At 36.9% G+C, this 20,513-nt stretch overlaps 5 protein-coding genes across 7 annotated transcripts; 3 read left to right on the top strand and 2 right to left on the bottom strand.

Moving 5' to 3' along the window:
* Positions 1 to 230: 230 nt before the first annotated feature.
* Positions 231 to 9,500, top strand: LOC113777414 (eukaryotic translation initiation factor 6-2-like). Its single transcript, XM_027322474.1, has 9 exons — positions 231 to 275; positions 420 to 476; positions 595 to 691; positions 787 to 872; positions 987 to 1,031; positions 1,369 to 1,499; positions 2,056 to 2,166; positions 2,302 to 2,604; positions 9,299 to 9,500. Exons 2-8 carry the CDS (start codon positions 467 to 469, stop codon positions 2,557 to 2,559), a joined length of 738 nt encoding a protein of 245 aa, XP_027178275.1. The 5' UTR covers positions 231 to 275; positions 420 to 466; the 3' UTR covers positions 2,560 to 2,604; positions 9,299 to 9,500.
* On the top strand, positions 6,815 to 9,464 carry LOC113777413 (eukaryotic translation initiation factor 6-2). The gene is made up of 8 exons (XM_027322473.1): positions 6,815 to 6,975; positions 7,120 to 7,176; positions 7,295 to 7,391; positions 7,492 to 7,577; positions 7,681 to 7,725; positions 8,063 to 8,193; positions 8,750 to 8,860; positions 8,996 to 9,464. Exons 2-8 carry the CDS (start codon positions 7,167 to 7,169, stop codon positions 9,251 to 9,253), a joined length of 738 nt encoding a protein of 245 aa, XP_027178274.1. The 5' UTR covers positions 6,815 to 6,975; positions 7,120 to 7,166; the 3' UTR covers positions 9,254 to 9,464.
* Positions 9,501 to 10,293: 793 nt separating the features above from the next.
* Positions 10,294 to 14,041, bottom strand: LOC113777873 (mitochondrial phosphate carrier protein 1, mitochondrial). Of its 3 annotated transcripts, XR_003469227.1 has the most exons (7): positions 13,711 to 14,041; positions 12,253 to 12,602; positions 12,100 to 12,143; positions 11,464 to 11,678; positions 11,255 to 11,379; positions 10,702 to 10,837; positions 10,294 to 10,547 (listed from the first exon to the last, which is right to left on the bottom strand). XR_003469227.1 is itself a non-coding variant. In XM_027323091.1 (6 exons), the coding sequence occupies exons 1-6, from the start codon at positions 13,852 to 13,854 to the stop codon at positions 10,765 to 10,767; spliced, it is 951 nt and encodes a 316-aa protein (XP_027178892.1). In that variant the 5' UTR covers positions 13,855 to 14,041; the 3' UTR covers positions 10,294 to 10,764. The 3 variants fall into 3 exon arrangements, 2 of the variants coding, with proteins under 2 accessions (XP_027178892.1, XP_027178893.1); XM_027323091.1 differs by having other exon boundaries at positions 10,294 to 10,837; XM_027323092.1 differs by lacking the exon at positions 10,702 to 10,837.
* Positions 14,042 to 15,779: 1,738 nt separating this feature from the next.
* LOC113778003 (serine/threonine-protein kinase STY13-like) lies at positions 15,780 to 17,611 on the top strand. Its single transcript, XM_027323241.1, has 2 exons — positions 15,780 to 16,648; positions 17,473 to 17,611. Exons 1-2 carry the CDS (start codon positions 15,780 to 15,782, stop codon positions 17,609 to 17,611), a joined length of 1,008 nt encoding a protein of 335 aa, XP_027179042.1.
* Positions 17,612 to 17,722: 111 nt separating this feature from the next.
* Positions 17,723 to 19,475, bottom strand: LOC113778002 (transcription factor DIVARICATA-like). Its single transcript, XM_027323240.1, has 2 exons — positions 19,138 to 19,475; positions 17,723 to 18,197 (listed from the first exon to the last, which is right to left on the bottom strand). Exons 1-2 carry the CDS (start codon positions 19,473 to 19,475, stop codon positions 17,723 to 17,725), a joined length of 813 nt encoding a protein of 270 aa, XP_027179041.1.
* Between the last annotated feature and the right edge of the window lie 1,038 nt (positions 19,476 to 20,513).

Genomic DNA, 20,513 nt, shown 5'->3' with positions numbered 1-20,513 from the left:
GCTACAGTAAATTATTTGAAAAAACACTTCCAAAAATAGGGGATCCAAACAGAGCTATAGCCTTTTGGGTCTAAAATGTTATTTAAATAGTGAAAATAGGGGAGGTAAGTGTAATTTTTAAAACTTGAGGGGAGCTTTTTGTAATTATTAAAAATCTCAGGGGAGGTATGTGAAATTAACCCTAAACCCTAACCCTAAAACCCTAATCAGGGTTCTGTTCTCGTTGATTTGCTCTGCTCAACGTTCAAATCATTCTCCCGGCAAATCCCTTTTAGGTAATCTACGAATTTTCAATAGAACCTCGATTTCTTGATTGTAAGAATTCCGTAATTGATTTCATTATTATTCTTATTTGTTCCTGCTTTTTATTCTTTCTTTCCATGTTCAATCCTTTCTTCTTGGATTTGTTCCTTTTTCAGATCTAATATCGAGTAGGTGTTTATATTTGTTTGATATCCTTGGAATCATGGCTACCAGTGAGTATTCCAGTTCAAATAAGTCATTGAGTTAAAAAAAAGAATTGATTTTAGCTGATTTATGGCGTGAAAATTGTTCCTTTATTATCATAATTATTATCGTTGCTTTTAATTTTAGGATTGCAATTTGAGAATTCATGTGAAGTTGGAGTTTTTTCTAAGCTGACCAATGCTTATTGCTTGGTCGCCATTGGAGGTTCTGAGAACTTCTACAGGTTCGCTTCAAGCTACTAACATGATAAAATTTATCTTCCCTTTTTCTTCAGCAAATCTTTTTTCTTGTGTGTAACCTTTATACTGTGTATTGTAGTACGTTTGAGGCAGAATTGGCTGATGTAATTCCGGTAGTGAAGACCGCAATTGGTGGCACTAGGATCATTGGAAGACTTTGTGCTGGTGAGAACTTTAGAAGGCTCTTAGAGTTATTTTGCTTGTAGAGACACGAGTACCATTGGAATGACTGTTTAGGTAGGATAACCTAACCTTTTCTTTCCCCCTTTTTTCATTTAGGAAACAAGAATGGGCTTCTCTTACCGCATACTACCACCGATCAAGGTAACAACTTTATGAAATTGTTGCTAGTACAGTTATTGTGTATCTTTTGATTCTTAACTTTAAAATTTTTAAGCAAGAAATTTTCCTTTCAAGTATTGATATTCAGCTACACTGTGCAATGTATAATCTTTGTTCTTTTCCTTTTTCATTTGTCTTCTTCTTGGGTTGGTTGACCATGTTTTTGTTGGATTTAATTGATGATGTATTAGATGTCATCATAAGATCACTATTTGTTAGTAAAAAAGTTGTGGTGCGTATGAGAATTATCTACCTTTGCTTGTGGATGTGTTATGGACTTTCAAGGTTCTGACTTTGATTTACATTATGTGTGATAAAGAACTTCAGCATTTGAGGAATAGTCTACCAGATTCCGTTGTTGTTCAGCGCATTGAGGAGAGACTTTCTGCATTGGGAAACTGCATTGCCTGCAATGATCATGTTGCACTTACACACACCGATCTCGACAGGGTAAGATTGTCCTTTCCCTTGATAATAACATGCTTAATGATATGGATACCATATATTTTACGTGAAAAAGTTAGTGGCAATTTTGCTATACCTAATAAAGCAGTGCTTTTCCTATTCTTATACCGTCTGGGAATGCAATTGACCTGATTGAAACGCTTGCATGTGTCATCTAGACTCTTCCTCCCTATGTCTATCTATATCCGTGCACATCCTGTGCCTGTCATGTGACAAATCTGAAGTCTATGGAAGCTTCTCAATGCTGACTGCAGTTCTTGTCATATGCATGCATTTCCGTCTTGGTAAAAGCCTCAAATAGGTTGCGGTGATATTCAACTGGATTCTTTCTGCACTTGTTTCAAATTTTGCTTCTTCAATGGCAATTTGATATTTCACTTGGAAGCTACCTTATTAATGTTATGCTAATTATTCAGCTTTTCTGTGTCTGGTTATAACTTTTTTCAGGAAGGGTAAGGCATGATATACCGTCTAAATCAAAATGAGCTTATTTTAATCATTGATTAAGCTGGTAATTTTGGTGTGCTGTGTCTTCTCATAGGAAACTGAGGAGATGATTGCAGATGTTCTTGGAGTAGAAGTTTTTAGACAGACAATTGCTGGAAATATTTTGGTGGGCAGCTATTGTGCATTTTCAAATAGGGGTGGCCTGGTAAGCAGTGCACCTTGTACTTAGTGAACATTTGAACGGATATAAAACTCCTTAATTCTGTGATTTGTGCTAATGAAATATGAAGTTAGAGTTAAGAGCACGTGTCTGTTTCTCACTGAATCTGTTGTTGCTCAGGTGCATCCTCATACGTCCATAGAGGACCTAGATGAACTCTCTACGCTCCTACAGGTTCCACTGGTGGCAGGGACAGTGAATCGTGGTAGTGAAGTAATCGCTGCTGGCCTGACAGTTAATGACTGGACAGCCTTTTGTGGATCTGACACTACCGCAACAGAATTGTCTGTTATAGAGAGCGTTTTCAAGTTAAGAGAAGCTCAACCTAGTGCCATTGTTGATGAGATGAGGAAGTCATTGATTGACAGCTATGTATGAGCTGCATGCCCAAGTTGAGTGTATCAATGAGTGTCTCTTATACAGGAATTATAGCTCCTGTTCTTACTTACATTGTATGTTTTTTCTTTCTCTCTTCTTTTTCCTTTTTTTTTTAATGATTATGCTGTCTCCCCTGGTAAATTACTGTATTCGTGAGTCAACTACAATTTTAAGCAAAAGGAATTCTGTATTTTGAAATTGTTTACTTGTCCTGAGTGATGGCCACTCTGTTCCTCTTGGTGAATCATCATGTTTGTGTGTGTGTGTGTTTTCTTTATTGTTTAAGCATTCTGGGTTTGTACGTTTAATTGTTGACTGACATGTTGTCTGCCTTGGGCCTTCTCGGGCTTCCGCTTCTACTTCAGTATGAGCTTTTGCCATCTACAGGGAAAGTTGCTTCTCTTGGTTAATTGAATTACCTGTGGCTGATTGTTCCCTAATGCAATATAAGTCCAACCAGTGGGTGTTCCTTTTCTATGTTTCTGGAAATGGCGCTAGGAAGGAATGATCTGCTGCTGGTGGTTGATGTTCTTAACAAAGCATAGCAGTCTAATTTTGACAAACTTAAAATGGATTAGAAAAAAGGGAAAAAAAAAGAGAGAAGGGAACGTGGGAGAGAGCTTTGGATCGACTTATCCATGATTGGATTCTTAGCTGGATCAATGAGTGGGAGGAGTTGAAAAGAAAAAAAAAATTTTGGTTTAGGCTTGAAAATTTGCAGTTCTTCGACACAAGTCATTCTATAGCACGATGTCCGCTTGTGGCTCATTCGGGACAAAGGCATTATAACTTAAACACGTCCACACAAGGCTTGGGGATTTCAAGATCTACAAATGTCCCATATCCTCTCTTTATCAAATGCAGAGGTCTGTGAAGTAACCTGGCGAAGGCTGTGTTCTTTCCTATTTCAGTCCTGCCTGCAATTCATGTGCAGATAACCCATATTTCTATCCTGTAATTCATGTGCACGATAATCCTCCACAAACAATAATGGTGTGTGGTACCTTCTATGACCTACATAGCCATTCTGTTCTGTTCTACAGCACTAACCATGCAAGGTAATAGCCTAATAGGTGCATACACAACAGTGCATGCGCGAGGAAAATCATGAAACGATAGAGTGATAGAAGAACTCATAAAAAAGCTGGAGATTGATCAATCGTAACAGTTGATATCTATCTCCAGATTTAGGTGTGGAACAAGGTAAAACTGCATATTTAAATATGAAAACATTGAAATGCAAGTTACAAACGAGTCAGCCACCCGAAACTAAAACCCAGAGCGTGTCAACAGTCTTCATATCCGCTTCAGCTGCTGTCAGAAGATATGTGGATAATAGAGGAAGTTTCGCCTCTGTCCACCCCGTTTTCTTGGAGTTCTAAATAAAAACCCGAAGCCAATCAAAAGGCGGGGACAAGGGGAAAAAAATTAAAAAGGAAGGCCAACAAATGGCGGTGTGGCGCACCAGAGCGAAACTGTTGATGGCGGCCACAGCCGCGGGAGGCGGAGCCGGTGCGGCTTTGATTATGAGCTCCGATAATCCCGCGAGCGCATTCAAGCTCTCCACCACCGTCCCCATCCGCCTATTACGCGACTCCGTCTCCGCCGCCACTGTAGCTTTTGGCATGTACCTTTCTTATAACATAAGCACCACCTTAACTTTTTTGCTCGCATTTTAAGCTTATTTCTGTGCATTCTGCCGAGTTATTGCTTTTAAAATGAAGCTAGATGCTATGAATATCTAGAGGTGAATTTGTGATTTTGTGCAGTACTAAATTTGTCTCAATTCCTAAGTCTTAACTCTGGGAACTGTTGTATGAATGAACCCCTTGATGTTAATAGTAATGCAGATGAAATATAAAATGGTTGGTATGGAGATATGGATTTGGCATTATGGAAAGTAGTGGTTGGTGAAGATTTCTAGGGTTCATCTTTTTTACAAAAAGCTATTTACTCCAGGTTAGGGAGATGAATAGTCCTGGGTGGGTGGCTAATCACTAATGCATTGTGATAAGGGAAAAACATGTGGAATCTTCTTTTATTTCACTGCCTCCAGGACCATGGTATAAGTAACTTTTGGTGAAACAATTCTGTTTGCGATGGAAAAGAAATCACTTGAACAAGTTAGCATGAACCAGAAAGATGGTTCATGGCAGTAACTTCTTTGGAGCCAATGGAAGGCTGAGTACAATAAAACATCTATTGGAGAGGCTAATCCAGGCCACCACAGCCGAAGGAGTAGGTAGTTCTAAAGAAGTCATCGTGTGCAAAGGAAAGCGAAAGACACGAGCTGTTGAATTATATATGATAGCTTTAGCTGCTCTAAGAACTTTGATGATGGAAAGTGGCAACAAGAGGAGGTGGAATACTTTCGAAGCCAATCTTTCACTTGCAGATACGGGCATCAGAACGATTTTAAATTCTCGAATTTTATGTAGTAATGGGTGATTTTGATCGATCATCAGTCTGGCCTGTTCTATGTTTTCATTGTTTTTGTTTAAATTTTTTTTTTTAAAAAAGTTCTGTGGCTATTCTTTTGTTGTAAATATTGGGTTTTGTGAGATTTTCATCATTCTCAGGATGCTGAGCAACGATACTGCAACAATAACATGCATGATCATGTCGACATAATGCGCATATAGAATACAAGCTCTCTCTCATTTTCAATTCTCATAAGAATATTGCACTGGAGCACGGAGGAATTCCTATTCCTTTAAAATTTTTTCCTATTTGTTTTTGGTCTTCAAGGATAAAAGGCTGGACTTGGATTGGTCAATCGAGGGCCAAAGGTTGTATACTTGGCTACATGAATACAACTCGGAGATGTATTTTTTGCTTGCATGCCCAAGGCTGAATTCGATTAATCCCATAATTTCTAAGGCACCGTTTGGATTGACGGAAAGGAAGGGAAAGAAAAGGATACTAATGGAAAAGAAAAGAAAGGAGAGTAGAGAAAAGTGATGTCCATCTATTTTGTTTGGATTAAGTATGGAAGGAAATGAAAGAAAATACTAATTTTTTGTTTGGATTGAAGAGGAAGAGAAAGGAAAGTAAAAGACCAAGTATTTAATTACCAGAAAATATAGACAAAAATTGATCTTTTTAAAAAAAATTTAAAATTATTGAAATTAATTTATTTTCATTTCCCTCGTTTCCGCCCATTTTTGAGTGAAAACCATATTTCGACAAAATTATTAGACCCTTTCCCTACTTAAAAGTCAATCCAAACAACAAAAACCAAATTTCTTCGATTCCTCTCCCATTCCCTCAATCCAAATAGTGCCTGAATCTTTTGAGGCTCAGACTTGACCTGGCATATTTGGTAAGACAATTTTAAAGGAAGAGATAGCATTTGGTTAAATACGCTGAGTTTACCTAATTACATGTTCTGAATTTGTCGCAAAGAATGACTGGCAATTAGCATGATTTTGAAGAAGTTGAAGGCATAAATTATACAAAATGAGTTTTGAATTATGCTAATGGACAATCTATTTATTGGCTGTATTTGTATGATTCTTTAAAGGGTTAATTCCACTTTGTCCCCCCAAACTTTGGACGATTACCCACTTAAGTCCCTAAACTTCAAAATGGGACACTTAAGTCCCTAAACTTATAAATACCTCCCACTTAAGGAAAATTATTAACAAATCTTGAATGCCATTGGTGGTCGAAGTGTCCCATTTTATAAGGATTTAGGGATTTAAGTGTCCCATTTTATAAGTTTAGGGACTTAAGTGGGAGGTATTTATAAGTTTAGGGACTTAAGTGTCCCATTTTGAAGTTTAGGGACTTAAGTGGATAATCATCCAAAGTTTGGGGGGACAAAGTGGAATTAACCCTTCTTTAAATACAAAGTACAAAAACAAAGTAGTTAGAAAATAACTCCATCAGGGTAGATTTCAAAATTCATGTGAAATTATATGCAACAAACCAATACTACAAATATGTGCCTGCTCACACCCAACTTTTCTTGATCATCAAGTTTTCAACGTTCTTCACAAGAAATGACGTGAGATGTCTAACATGTTGACTGTCAATGTTGATTTCAAAGATGAGAAATTTTTTTTTTTTTCTTGGGATACAAGGGTGAAGTTTCCACGTGGGCCGAAAGGGGAATAAATAAATCTGGCCCAAACTGGTCCAGAAGTTGAATCCCCAACAGCGACATACAAGGGGCCTTCATATAAGGCCCTTTCAGCGTCTGGCTCCAAACATCCTCCGCAAATTATCGCCAAAAAAAAATAATAAATAAAAGAGAGGGGGGAAAGCCAGGAAAACAAAAAAGCTCTCACCGTTTGGATTCTTTATTTTGACTTGGTTATAAACCCTAACCCTAAAACACAAATCAGGGTTTCTGTTCTCGTTGATTAGCGTCTGCTGAACGTTCAAATCATTCTCCCAGCAAATCCCTTTTAGGTAATCTACGAATTTTCAATAGAACCTCGATTTCTTGATTGTAAGAATTCCGTAATTGATTTCATTATTATTCTTATTTGTTCCTGCTTTTTATTCTTTCTTTCCATGTTCAAACCTTTCTTCTTGGATTTTTTCCCTTTTCAGATCTAATATCGAGTAGGTGTTTATATTTGTTTGATATCCTTGGAATCATGGCTACCAGTGAGTATTCCAGTTCAAATAAGTCATTGAGTTAAAAAAAAGAATTGATTTTAGCTGATTTATGGCGTGAAAATTGTTCGTTTAATATCATAATTATTATCGTTGCTTTTAATTTTAGGATTGCAATTTGAGAATTCATGCGAAGTTGGAGTTTTTTCTAAGTTGACCAATGCTTATTGCTTGGTCGCCATTGGAGGTTCTGAGAACTTCTACAGGTTCGCTTCAAGCTACTCTACTAACATGATAAAATTTATTTTCCCTTTTTCTTCAGCAAATCTTTTTTCTTGTGTGTAACCTATATATTGTGTATTGTAGTACGTTTGAGGCAGAATTGGCTGATGTAATTCCGGTAGTGAAGACCGCGATTGGTGGCACTAGGATCATTGGAAGACTTTGTGCTGGTGAGGACTTTAGAAGGCTCTTAGAGTTATTTTGCTTGTAGAGACATGAGTACCATTGGAATGACTGTTTAGATAGGATAACTTTCCCCCTTTTTTCATTTAGGAAACAAGAATGGGCTTCTCTTACCGCATACTACCACCGATCAAGGTAACAACTTCATGAACTTGTTGCTAGTACAGTTATTGTGTATCTTTTGATTCACAGCTTTAAAATTTTTAAGCAAATAATTTTCCTTTCAAGTATTGATATTCAGCTACACTGTGCAATGTATAATCTTTGTTCTTTTCCTTTTTCATTTGTCTTCTTCTTGGGTTGGTTGACCATGTTTTTGTTGGATTTAATTGATGACGTATTAGATGTCATCATAAGATCACTATTTGTTCGTAAAAAAGTTGTGGTGCATATGAGAATTATCTACCTTTGCTTGTGGATGTGTTATGGACTTTCAAGGTTCTGACTTTGATTTACATTATATGTGATAAAGAACTTCAGCATTTGAGGAATAGTCTACCAGATTCAGTTGTTGTTCAGCGCATTGATGAGAGACTTTCTGCATTGGGAAACTGCATTGCCTGCAACGATCATGTTGCACTTACACACACCGATCTCGACAGGGTAATATTGTCCTTTCCCTTGATAATAACATGCTTAATGATTTGGATACCATATATCTTATGTGAAAAAGTTAGTGGCAATTTTGCTATACCTAATAAAGCAGTGCTTTTCCAATTCTTATATTGTCTGGGAATGCAATTGACCTGATTGAAACACTTGCATGTGTCATCTAGACTCTTCCTCCCTATGTTTATCTATATGCCTGTACATCCTATGCCTGTCATGTGACAAATCTGAAGTCTATGCATGCTTCTCAATGCTGACAGCAGTTCTTGTTGTATGCATGCATTTCCCTCTTGGTAAAAGCCTCAAATAGGTTGTGGTGATATTCAGCTGGATGCTTTCTGCACTTGTTTCAAATTTTGCTTCTTCAATGGCAATTTGATATTTCACTTGGAATCTACCTTATTAATTTTATGCTAATTATTCAGCTTTTCTCTGTCTGGTTATAACTTTTTTCAGGACGGGTAGAGCATGATATACTGTCTAAATCAAAATGAGCTTATTTTAATCATTGATTAAGCTGGTAATTTTGGTGTGCTGTGTCTTCTCATAGGAAACTGAGGAGATGATTGCAGATGTTCTTGGAGTAGAAGTTTTTAGACAGACAATTGCTGGAAATATTTTGGTGGGCAGCTATTGTGCATTTTCAAATAGGGGTGGCCTGGTAAGCAGTGCACCTTGTACTTAGTGAACATTTGAACGGATATAAAACTCCTTAATTCTGTGATTTGTGCTAATGAAATATGAAGTTAGAGTTAAGAGCACGTGTCTGTTTCTCACTGAATCTGTTGTTGCTCAGGTGCATCCTCATACGTCCATAGAGGACCTAGATGAACTCTCTACGCTCCTACAGGTTCCACTGGTGGCAGGGACAGTGAATCGTGGTAGTGAAGTAATCGCTGCTGGCCTGACAGTTAATGACTGGACAGCCTTTTGTGGATCTGACACTACCGCAACAGAATTGTCTGTTATAGAGAGCGTTTTCAAGTTAAGAGAAGCTCAACCTAGTGCCATTGTTGATGAGATGAGGAAGTCATTGATTGACAGCTATGTATGAGCTGCATGCCCAAGTTGAGTGTATCAATGAGTGTCTCTTATACAGGAATTATAGCTCCCCTGGTAAATTACTGTGTTCGCGAGTCAACTACAATTTTAAGCAAAAGGAATTCTGTATTTTGAATTTGTTTACTTGGCCTGAGTGATGGCCACTCTGTTCCTCTTGGTGAATCATCATGTTTGTGCGTGTGTGTGTTTTCTTTATTGTTTAAGCATTCTGGGTTTGTGCGTTTAATTGTTGACTGACATGTTTTCTGCCTGGGCCCTTCTTGGGCTTCCGCTTCTACTGAAGCATGTAAGTATGAGCTTTTGCCATCGATAGGGAAAGTTGCTTCTCTTGGTTAATTGAATTACCTGTGGCTGATTGTTCCCTAATGCAATATAAGTCCAACCAGTGGGTGTTCCTTTTCTGTGTTTCGGGAAATGGCGCTAGGAAGGAATGATCTGCTGGTGGTGGTTAATGTTCTTAACAAAGCATAGCAGTCTAATTTTGACAAACTTAAAATGGATTAGAAAAAAGGGAAAAAAAAAAAAGAACACGGGGGAGAGAGTTTTGGAGCAACTCATCCATGATTGGATTCTTAGCTGGATCAATGAGGGGGAAGGGTGGAAAAGATTAAAAAAAAAAGTGATTAATGCTTGAAAATTTGCAGTTCTTCGACACAAGTCATTCCACTTGTGGCCAATTCGGGACATAGGCATTATAGCTTAAACACGTCCGCACATGGCTTGTGGATTTCACGACCTACAAATGTCCCATATCCTCTCTTTATCAAATGCAGAGGGTCTGTGAAGTAACCTGGCGAATGCTGTGTTCTTTCCTATTTCAGTCCTGCAATTCATGTGCAGATAGCCCATATTTCTATCCTGTAATTCATGTGCGTATAGCCCAGCACGATAATCTTCCACAAACAATAATGGTGTGTGGTACCTTCTATGACCTACATAGCCATTCTGTTCTGTTTTACAGCACTAACCATGCAAGTGTACCGCCCTGTGCAAGGTAATAGCCTAATAGGTGCATACACAACAGTGCATGCATGAGGAAAATCATGCAATAATAGAGTGATAGAAGAACTCATAAAATAGCTGGAGATTGATCAATTGTAACAGTTGATATCTATCTCCAGATTTAGGTATGGAACAAGGTAAAACTGCATATTTAAATATGAAAACATTGAAATGCAAGTTACAAACGAGTCAGCCACCTGAAACTAAAACCCAGAGCATGTCAACAGTCTTCATATCCGCTTCAGCTGTTGTCAAATTTTCCATTTCCAGTATCAGTTCATCAACTACAATAGAATATGCCAACAGTTTTGTCTCAGAATATACATGGGCTGTAAGAAAGTTATGAGCAATTGGAAGCATGGATCTCAACAAAAGATGTTTTGCTTGCACAGGGCTCGAGGATAGTAACCCCTGGCAACAAAAGAGCAGGCAGCATACCAAAACAATTGAGAACTGTGCTAACTAGATCAGTATATAATCCGGTAAACAAAATGTACACCACTATTCAGCTGGAGCATTCAAATGTGTTTTTGCTGTGTTCCTTTCTTCTGTTCTAACATGTCCACTTGTTGGCCTGTAATGTTCAAGTGCAAATTAATTTCTACAACAGTTGGATATGTTTTCGACATATATGAAAAAATATAAAGGCACGAGTGCAAGAAGAAAGAAAGATACAGGTACTATTTGTTATAGTCATCAGCCCTTTTAACACAAGATTTAAAATGCCAATTTATTATAACCGTCCACGTAACAAGAAGATTTTAACGACTTCTTCAGCAATTTATCCATTTCTATTTATGCCATACAAACAATAACAGCTCAAAATTTTTTCAGAATGAGTACATACAATTAGCAACAGATAGACATCCAAACTTATTTTCCCACACCCCTGGAAATTTTACCCACTTAAGATTGTGAAAAAGGTAAAACTGCAGCAAAAAGGTTGGTAAAAGACAAATTGAGTCAAATATAAAGATGAAGAATAACTTACAATCCATTCAACACTTTAATGGTGTCATAGAAAAACCATTGCAAAGTCACAACAGGCCCAACCAGCATAATCCTAATTGGAAGACTTCTTGTAAATAGATTAACAAACCCAATTCTCTTCACAGCCTGGTAACATAAACGACAATATTAAGCATAGAGCTGCATAAGTGGTTAGATTTTGTACAGAGAAACAACATAGGTGGAGATCACCTGCTTAAGGCTATTGGCTTTCTTGTTGTTAAGAGAGGCAACAATGTTGTCAGCAGGATTGGAAACAATGCTACCAACAGATCCAGCAGCATATCCAGCCAAGCACGTTACTCCGAGCTGTTGAGCTTTCGTACAATCTTCCTTTTTCATTTGCATTACTTTTCGATACAAAAAGTCCACCGAATGCTCAAATGTCGAAAACATGACCACTGAGACTGCACAAATATTTGGAGATGAAATGAATAAACTACACATAATTTGTCATACTCTTTTGTAAGCCCCACTCTCCATCGTACATCTACAACTATAAGGAGTTATGTGCGCCATTATTCCCAACTTGTGTGAAGCAGTTTCTACCTGAATCTGTCTTTGTATGTAATGATGTATCATTTGAGGGAAATAGCAACAGCTGCAATGTGATTCAATATTCAATAATGTGCAATGTCATTGATAATTATCCTCTTCCAATGTCAGAGTGCTGGTTCAGATGTATGAAAAGGACATATAAACTATCTATTGTAAAATGTTAATATTTCTCCACTTGAAGCCTTGTAACTTACCAAACATGAACAAGAAGTTCAAAAGTTCAAGCGCTATTACATTACAAAATAAAGTATAAATGAAGTTAGAAATTACATGGTAGATTACGACCCCACAGTGGAATAAGTCCTCTGAATAAGCTGAAAATGGAAACAAAGGAGAGCTAAGGTGTAATTCTTCCAGTAAATATTAAACAGAAAAATAGGATTTTATGTGAATGAACAAGTTCATGATGTTGTAGGTCTATACCCACGAAGTCCTTCTGACATGTACAGCTTTGGAAAACCATCTGCCAAACCCTTCGCATAATGAGGCTGTGCTTGGACCCGAACTTTAATGGCCTCAAAAGGGCAGAGAGCCACATTTGCAATTACTTCAGCAGACATGCTGCTGAGCAAAAAGATCAAGCCCTTGTTCTGATCCACCAGAACATTTGAGTAAACCTTGTTGAAGTATTCATACAGGCCAAATCTGCAAGCACCTTGCATACCATAACCAAAGAATTTCCCAGCCCAGCCTCTCCAAAATGCTGAAGGGCCTTGCTCCCTTAGTAGAGTGGTGAAAGATGTTGAAATGCTTTGGTACTTAATAGGATACACCTAATAAGTACAATTTGTGTTTTTTCATTAGTTCAACTTCAACAGCTTCGGATAAAAGTAAGAAAACCAACCAAAAAAAAAAAATCATTGGAATCAAAGACATAAGATTCCACTGATCAGGAGAAAAGAGTATTCCAGGTTAGAGAATTTTTGAGAGAACAAAACAGAAGATATATAGCAAATTTGGTCAGACAGATCTACAGAGCAGCTGTCTATTAATAAGAAAGCTGGAATAATGTCCACAGAAAACAGCAGCGAGTTTACATTCTCTAAGGCTATCATGAACTCCGATCACTGTATAACTGGTAAAAACTTTAGGACTGCTAAAGACAGATGTATATATAAAGATAAAAATCGCTGCATGAATCAAAATAGAAAAAGAAAAGAGCAAACTAGTAAGATAATAACTTATACAGGTTTGCAATTCATAACGTGAATAACCAACTTCCACTGAATACCTAGTATTAATATAAGCCAATGCACTTGGATATTTCACAACAGTAATGTCACCAACAGCAATTTATTAGATAGTCACACTTTTTTATATATACTGATAACTCTTGGGTAGAGCATTAGAGCGGAAACATCCATTAGATAATCAATAATACATTGCCTGATCATCGGGTTAACCTAGTCTCGCTTATTGCAACAGCCTCAACAGCGAATCACAAAGCCCGTCTACCGTGCCTTTCTTCCAGTTTCTCCCCCTTAACTGGAAATACCAACTTAGCATGCCATCACCAAGTATAAATGCTAGAGCTCACAAATATCAGCATCATGCTTCTAAAATGCAAGCAGAGTTATGCCAGATTAATATTTTTGGAGGGACAGCAAAAACACATTCCTTAGTCCTCATTCAACAAAATAGCCACACTAGAATCAATTAGAGCCACCAAAAAATACAAAAGACCCACTACAAGCTGCAAGCTTCACCAAAAAAGGCCCATAAAGCAAACATCATTACGATCTCCAACAATGACCAATGAAATTGAAAAAGAAAACCTTGAAGCCCACAAAAATACAATTTTTTTTTTCTTGTTTCTCCTACAAACACATTACAAAAAAGAAATTTTTGTGCTTATTTGTCGTTCTTTTTATGCAGACGTACCTGCATATTGACTTTGAGGACATCAAGAGGGGTGATGGCAACATGGGTAGTTCCAGCACTGAGCATTCCACCAACTGCACATACCCCATAATACCCATTTGAGAATTCTTCACAGATTCTTTTTCCATCTCCCACTCCCTTCATTTTTACACTACAGAATAAATTCTACACTAATTCCTCTATTTCATCCCATCACAAGAAAAGCACCAAAATTTTTAACAAGGTTTCCATTTTCGGGTTCTTCTGTTTCTGCCCGGCTGGGTTCAGGAAAGTGGATGGATCTCTCTGGTCTTAAGGAGGCTTAAACCCCAACAATTCCACAACTCTCGGAACCGACACTGTGAAGGGGTTTTCGCTTTCGTGAAAGCTCAGCCTTAAATTTGCCTTGGAAACGGTGTCGTATTTAACGACTTTGTTTTTGGCAATTAATTTTCGGCACTTCTTTTTCCCCTTTTGGGCCTTTCCTTGATTTCTTTTCCTGGGCCCATTTAGCTGATTCGACGTGTTAATCCTTGTTCGTTCGTTTGCCGCAGATTTTAACATTTTGGGGGATTGAACTTCAAAACTAATTGACATTTTTTAGGGAGCTAAACTTTTGTACGGCCCAAAAACTTTTTCATTAAAAGAATTTGAATGAAGAAAAATGTTCCTCCACAAAAGTGTTAAATCTTTGACTTTATTTAAAAAAGTAGTACACTTTTCAATACGATACTATAAACTTTGAGGTTCGAAACTCCAAGTGCATTAGTATGGAAAATGTCAACACAAGAATTCTAAATGGATGCAGCAAAACATATTCAAAACTGCAAATTCTTTTTCATGCATTTGAAGAATATATTACAGTTAATTTAAACTGTATTGCTGTGCCCCAAATCAAGATATTTATTCTTTCATTATTTGACACACTCAATTTTAGATGAATAGCGATGAAGAATAAGAATTGAATAAGATATTGCTTGAAGCAACAACAAAATTTGTTTTTCCCAAACTCTAGGTGAGCCTATAGATTCAAAATTGTTTCTAGTTATTTTCTTTAATTTTGGTTTGGTGGGATTTGTTAAGCATGATTTGATAATAAAAAAGAGAGAAAATAGAAAAAAAAGAGAGGTAGACATCGTATTAGGAGATCTTTTGATATATTACATTATTGTTAGAAAGAAATTTTTCGCAAACCAAATAAGGAGAAATTTATGCTGATCTGGTAAGTTTGAAGATGAAAAGATGATAAATTTTGTTTAACCACGTAGGGTACAAAGAAAGTTTAGCAATTTTTTTTTCTTTTTTGTTTTCTTCTATCAGGAGAGGAGAGGGGTGGAATTTAAGAAGTCGAAAAGAGTTAAAAAAGTTTAGCTTTTATACAAAGTCTGATGACAAAACCGAATGTAGCACATAAAATCAATGGAAGGCATGAGATCATGACAAAGGAAGTTGCTTGATACATCAGAATGTAGATGTCAAGTTGTTTGGTGTATTTATACAAATTTCTTAAATTTATGTGTATAATTGGTTGAGCTTAAAAATTAATGAGCAGAAAGTTTCGTTTGACTAGATTTATAAATCAATCCTAACATGAGGAGCTCAATTTAAAGATAAGTAACTTGAATTTTGTCTTCCAGCTCTAATTGCAATCTTTTTGGATATGAGGTTCAGAGGTTAAAGAAAGTAATTTAATTTTTGTCTTCGAGCCCTAATTTTTTTTTTTTTTTTTTTTTGCACTGAGCTATAAGATCACATTGATAAATTAAACCTGAACGGGATTTTTTTCTCATACATTTAATTAACTATACAATAATTAATTTTTAATTGAATTTAATGAACAAGAGTGTTATGCCATATAACGGTGATATATCTAAGCTAATTTGTTAGATTTGGATTGGACAGGAGAGCCAGAAGACCAACTTGGTCGGTTCCTATAACATAATTCTATGCGTTTCCGAAACCTACTAGGAAATATGATGAATTTCCATAATGCAGATATTTTCGTCGCTATTAATTCCTATATATAAAACTAAAACACACGAAAAAGAGATTATTCAGCCATTCGCCAGCGTACGAAGATCGACAAAGAGATGGAAGAGACTAGGGCTAAGCAAGAAGGCTCAAGTCACCAAGCATCGGACTTGAATCATGTTCTGGAGGCCGATTCCAATAAACTCATCATAAAGAATCATATAGCCAGTGGTAGTTTTGGTTCAGTTTACAAAGGTGTTTACGATGGTAAACAAGTGGCCGTCAAAGTTCTTGACATGGTGGGCGACTACAAAGCTAGGGTTTGGAATGCTTTTATTCAGGAGGTATTGATTTGGAACAAGTTGGATCATCCTAACATAGCAAGATTCATCGGAGCAACCAAAAAGGCAGCAAACCTGACCATAAATAAACAAGGACGAGGTAAATCTTGCATGCCAAGAATGGCTTGTTGCATGGTGGCTGAATATGTTCATGGTGGTACTTTGAGATCCTTCCTCAGAAGGAAAAGGTGTAGAAAATTGCCTCTCGATACTGTTATTTGGCTTGCTTTAGAAGTTGCAAAAGGGCTGTCTTACCTTCATTCCCAGAAGATTGTTCATAGGGATGTGAAGCCGGAGAATATACTTCTTGATAAAGAAGGACGAAGAGCGAAGATCATTGACTTTGGGGTTTCAAGATTTGAGGATCTGAATCCTGGTCAGATGACATCGGCCCAAGGGACTGTGGGTTACATGGCTCCTGAGGTTCTAGTAGGAAGTCCTTATGATCACAAGTGTGATGTCTTCAGCTTTGGGATCTGCTTGTGGGAGATATATTGTTGTGACAAACCGGATTTCTCTACCAGCTTTAGGCCGATAATACCTCAGCATTGTCCAAGGAATCTATCCAGGTTGATGGAACGTTGTTGGGACGCAGACCCTAAAAGAAGACCGGAGATGGCAGAGGTGGTGAATGTTTTAGAATCCTTGCGGGCATCAATACTAGAAGAGGGCACGAAAGTTCGCGATAATCAGCTCATGAAAGGTTGCTTATGTTTTTTCCAATGATGAAGGCAGGCCACAAGATATTTCCAATTTGATCACATATAGTTCCAACTCAACAAGATTTGTGATGTGAGAGGTAAAGGACTAAAGATCCTTGATGAATGATAGTTAGCTAGGAAGAGTCTAGCAAGTAAATTAGGGATTCACCTGCGCTTTGAGAATTGAAGTTGTATATATTAGTAGCATAATCATTAGCTAGATTCCGGACGTGATAATTAAGGGGTATGCCCCTTTCTAGATTGTAAATACTTTGGTGCATCAATAAAATCCCTGATTTCTGCTTGAAAGCCATAAAAGATCGTCAGGGCAACATAGAAATGCAGTCATGAGATATTGTCAAGTAACTGGCCTTTCTAATTGGTTCAGTTTCTCCTGCAACCAAGAAAGTGAGTTTCATTGACATATCAGACTATGTGTTATAATGTGCATATTACCCGATATTCAACTCATATGTCGCTACAGATGTGGAACAACTGAGGCCGCGATGCGACTGCGACTTGCGATGATGAACCATGTTTCTAATTGGTTCAATTTCTTCTCCAACCAAGAAAGCTAGTCTGGTGAATTTCATTGACATATCAGACTATGTTCCTATATGCTAGTCCTATTACGACAGTCAGCTTAATTAAATTGTCACTTTGTCTATGAAAGCTAATTTGCCCTAGTTTCTCTTTGCCGACTGGGCCGAACACTGACTTGGACATTGCAAGCAAGATGATAAATCAAGTACAGTGTTCAAGATTAAGAGAGATACTTCCCAATTGCCCATCACAAAAGCATGCAATCATTCCAATGCGAAGTACCACATCGAGAATCAATTCTTCATCAAAGACAAAATCCCAGAAATCGATGTCATAGCAAATATTCAAAACATAAGAGGAGAATAAGATCCTAGTCCTTTTCAATCACATGCAAATTAAAGAAAGACCCCTAGCATGTTTTAAAGCTTGTTCCTTTAACCCCTCTGAGATTCCTGTTTAGCTAGTAGCATTAAACTACTAGTTCTTGGGTCCTTGCCCATGATTTTCCTTGTTGATTGTTGCTCCTGGATAAGCTGCATCTGGTGGAAGAAAGTAAAATGAAGGGTCTTCAAAGAAAGCTTCATCCACAGGAGGGAATTCTTCAAGTTGGAATGTGCTAGCTTCTGTTGAATTGAGTAACTCTTCAACATCGTAGCTTCGGTCGGGTTCTGAAGGCAAGGCAATTTCAGGCTGGCCAGTAGAAGTAGAATAACTGGGAATTTCTCGTTCAAGGCTTGGGAAAGTGTAATGAGGCACAACAAAGTCTGGGTCAATTGCAATGATGTCATTAATGCTAGAACGGCGCTTGTCTTCTGGAGTAGAACTTTTTTGGCGCCTGAAGTACTTCTGGCCGTGGCTGGCAACTTGGCTTGGTTTCCTTGTAGTCACACAATGCTTTGATATGTTCTTCCAGTCTCCTCTTCCAAATCGTTTCAGTCCAACCAGAAACATCCTGCATGCATAAATAAAAAGAAGAAAAAAAAAAGTTGTGGAGAAACAGTTCATAAGGCCAAAAAAATTGATTGATTAATTTTAACATTTAAGCAGAAATAAATTATCTCATTGTGATTTTTGAGGAAGCAAACATTATAACTGGAGCTAATCTATATATCATTCTTGATGTAAAAAAAAAATAAAAATAAAATCTAAAGTATTCGTTTAGAAAGGAATAATTGCTTTTGCTAGAATGCCAATTAACTTGTACATTTTTTTTCCTAAGATGTAAATGACCATATTTAGGCTTTCGATTAAACAAAAAATTAAGATTAAAATTTAGCTATGTACGTGGATGTAACCGTTTTAAAAGGTTAATGCTTGTTTAGGAAGTGAATAATGAGATTTGTGGGAAAGTGACCAGGTCTATTTGGCAGCTCAAAGACTACAAAAAAGACATAAGCCACCGCCAACACCATAATGAAGTGGTTGACTGTATTGACAGCTTGGATTAATTAACGGATGGCTAGCTAGTGTAATTTAAAAAAAATAAAAAAACAAAAACTGATGGCTAGTGTGTGCGAAAAATTTCTTGACTAATAATACTTAAAATCTAGATTATGCAGGAACCAAGTTCGAATAAAACAAATTATCTCCTCAAAAAAAAAAAGAAGAAAAATTATCGAGTATAATCTTAACTTTCACTTAATTTCGCGACTCAAAAAAAAAAATTTTTTTTTTTTGGGGACAGACCACACCACCTGGTATAGCTGTTAGAAAGTGCTTCAATGAATTGTAAAGTGAAATTGATTTTGGAATTCCGGCCTGAAAGTTGAAGAAAGATCAAGAAAATGAACAGAAACAAATTTTGACACTAGGTTGTAGCTAGAGATGTCTGGCATTCAAATAAAGAGAAAGCATATCGATTGAATCAAATTATTCAGAATGATAAACAGTACAGATGCTCTTCTTCAGTCCAGCGAATCGTTTTTTGACGCTGATCATTTTTGGTTGCTTGTTTCTTTCTTGACGAAGACCCTGTCTCCTCCCCGGATTTGAGGGCACCTGGATTCTCTACACCATCATTTGTATGCAGCGGCATTGGATAGTAATTATCAGCCTCTGTCAAATTCGTGTCACGAGCTAAGGCTTGATGATCCTGATAGAGCTCCTCTGACTCATCCACAGATTTCCATGGGATTTTGTCAGCTCCATCTTCATAGGAATTTGGTGAACTACTGTCGAGTTCGGCCAGAGCATTTTCGAGTAGCTTGTCGTCTTCAGGAGACCATTCCATTGTTTGCACAACTCGGGGATTCTGACGGGAAAGACAGTAGTAAAAATGGGATTATATACAACCCTTCAATTCCATTAATGCATATAGTGACAGTAGTATTGGCCATGTGGCAATAACAATCTAGGATTTACTTCTCAAGTCCTCCCCTTTTCACTTTATCCTTTTTAGGGCTTAGAATTTTTCATTGAACAGCTAGCTATTGATTAGGTAGCATGCCTTTATATTGGTTCTTATACAAAGTGAAAGATTTAAAAAAATACCAAAATATTCTAGAAAAATAGATGGGTACTGTATTTTGACATTCTATCATTTCTCAATTGAAACCCAATTTATGCATCAATGACCATTGATATTTTTGCATTATAATTGCTAAATGCCTAGTTGGTAATACATAGATGTACTTATCATCATAAACAAAACAAATTGTGTTTTGTTTTTGTGAATTTAATAGCATGGTCGCCAAACATGACTTTCTATGTAAAATAAATATAGAATCTACTAAAAACCCTAAAAAAAAACTAAACCAGCTTATTACTCATTAAAAATGTTAATCTTGCAGTACGTATATAATATGTTAGTTCTTGAAATTGTGGTTCTTGATTTTTTTTTTTTATTTAATACAGTCAACTGAACCTCTGGATTTTCAACTAGTTTCCCGGACATTATATTATTTTTATTTCTCTGGGTGATTAAGCATACATTTACGCAACTGTTTTTGGGGACCAACGTGCAAGAATTGGTAAGACAAGATTGGCAGATGTACAATTCTGGCAATTACATTCTTGATTGATTGTTTGTGTTGGGTTTGGGCTGGTGCATATGATTGAGTTTTTGGTTCAATTGTGCAATTATTGAATATTTTACATAATTTAATGTACACTAATATTATTTTGTTGTACGAGCAACTTTTGTTCATGTACACAAACTCAATATATAAATACAACCATATTGTTTGTAAGCACATATCAAATCACGAAAAAAAGTACATGAATTGCACCAACCGTACTAAAACCTAATTATCCCTGCCGCAAATATGTT

The sequence above is a fragment of the Coffea eugenioides genome, chromosome 7 (genome assembly GCF_003713205.1).
Source record: "Coffea eugenioides isolate CCC68of chromosome 7, Ceug_1.0, whole genome shotgun sequence".
Taxonomy (NCBI): Eukaryota; Viridiplantae; Streptophyta; class Magnoliopsida; order Gentianales; family Rubiaceae; genus Coffea; species Coffea eugenioides.
The sequence above is the reverse complement of the archived record's forward strand: the minus strand, read 5'-3'. Positions and strand labels throughout refer to the sequence as shown.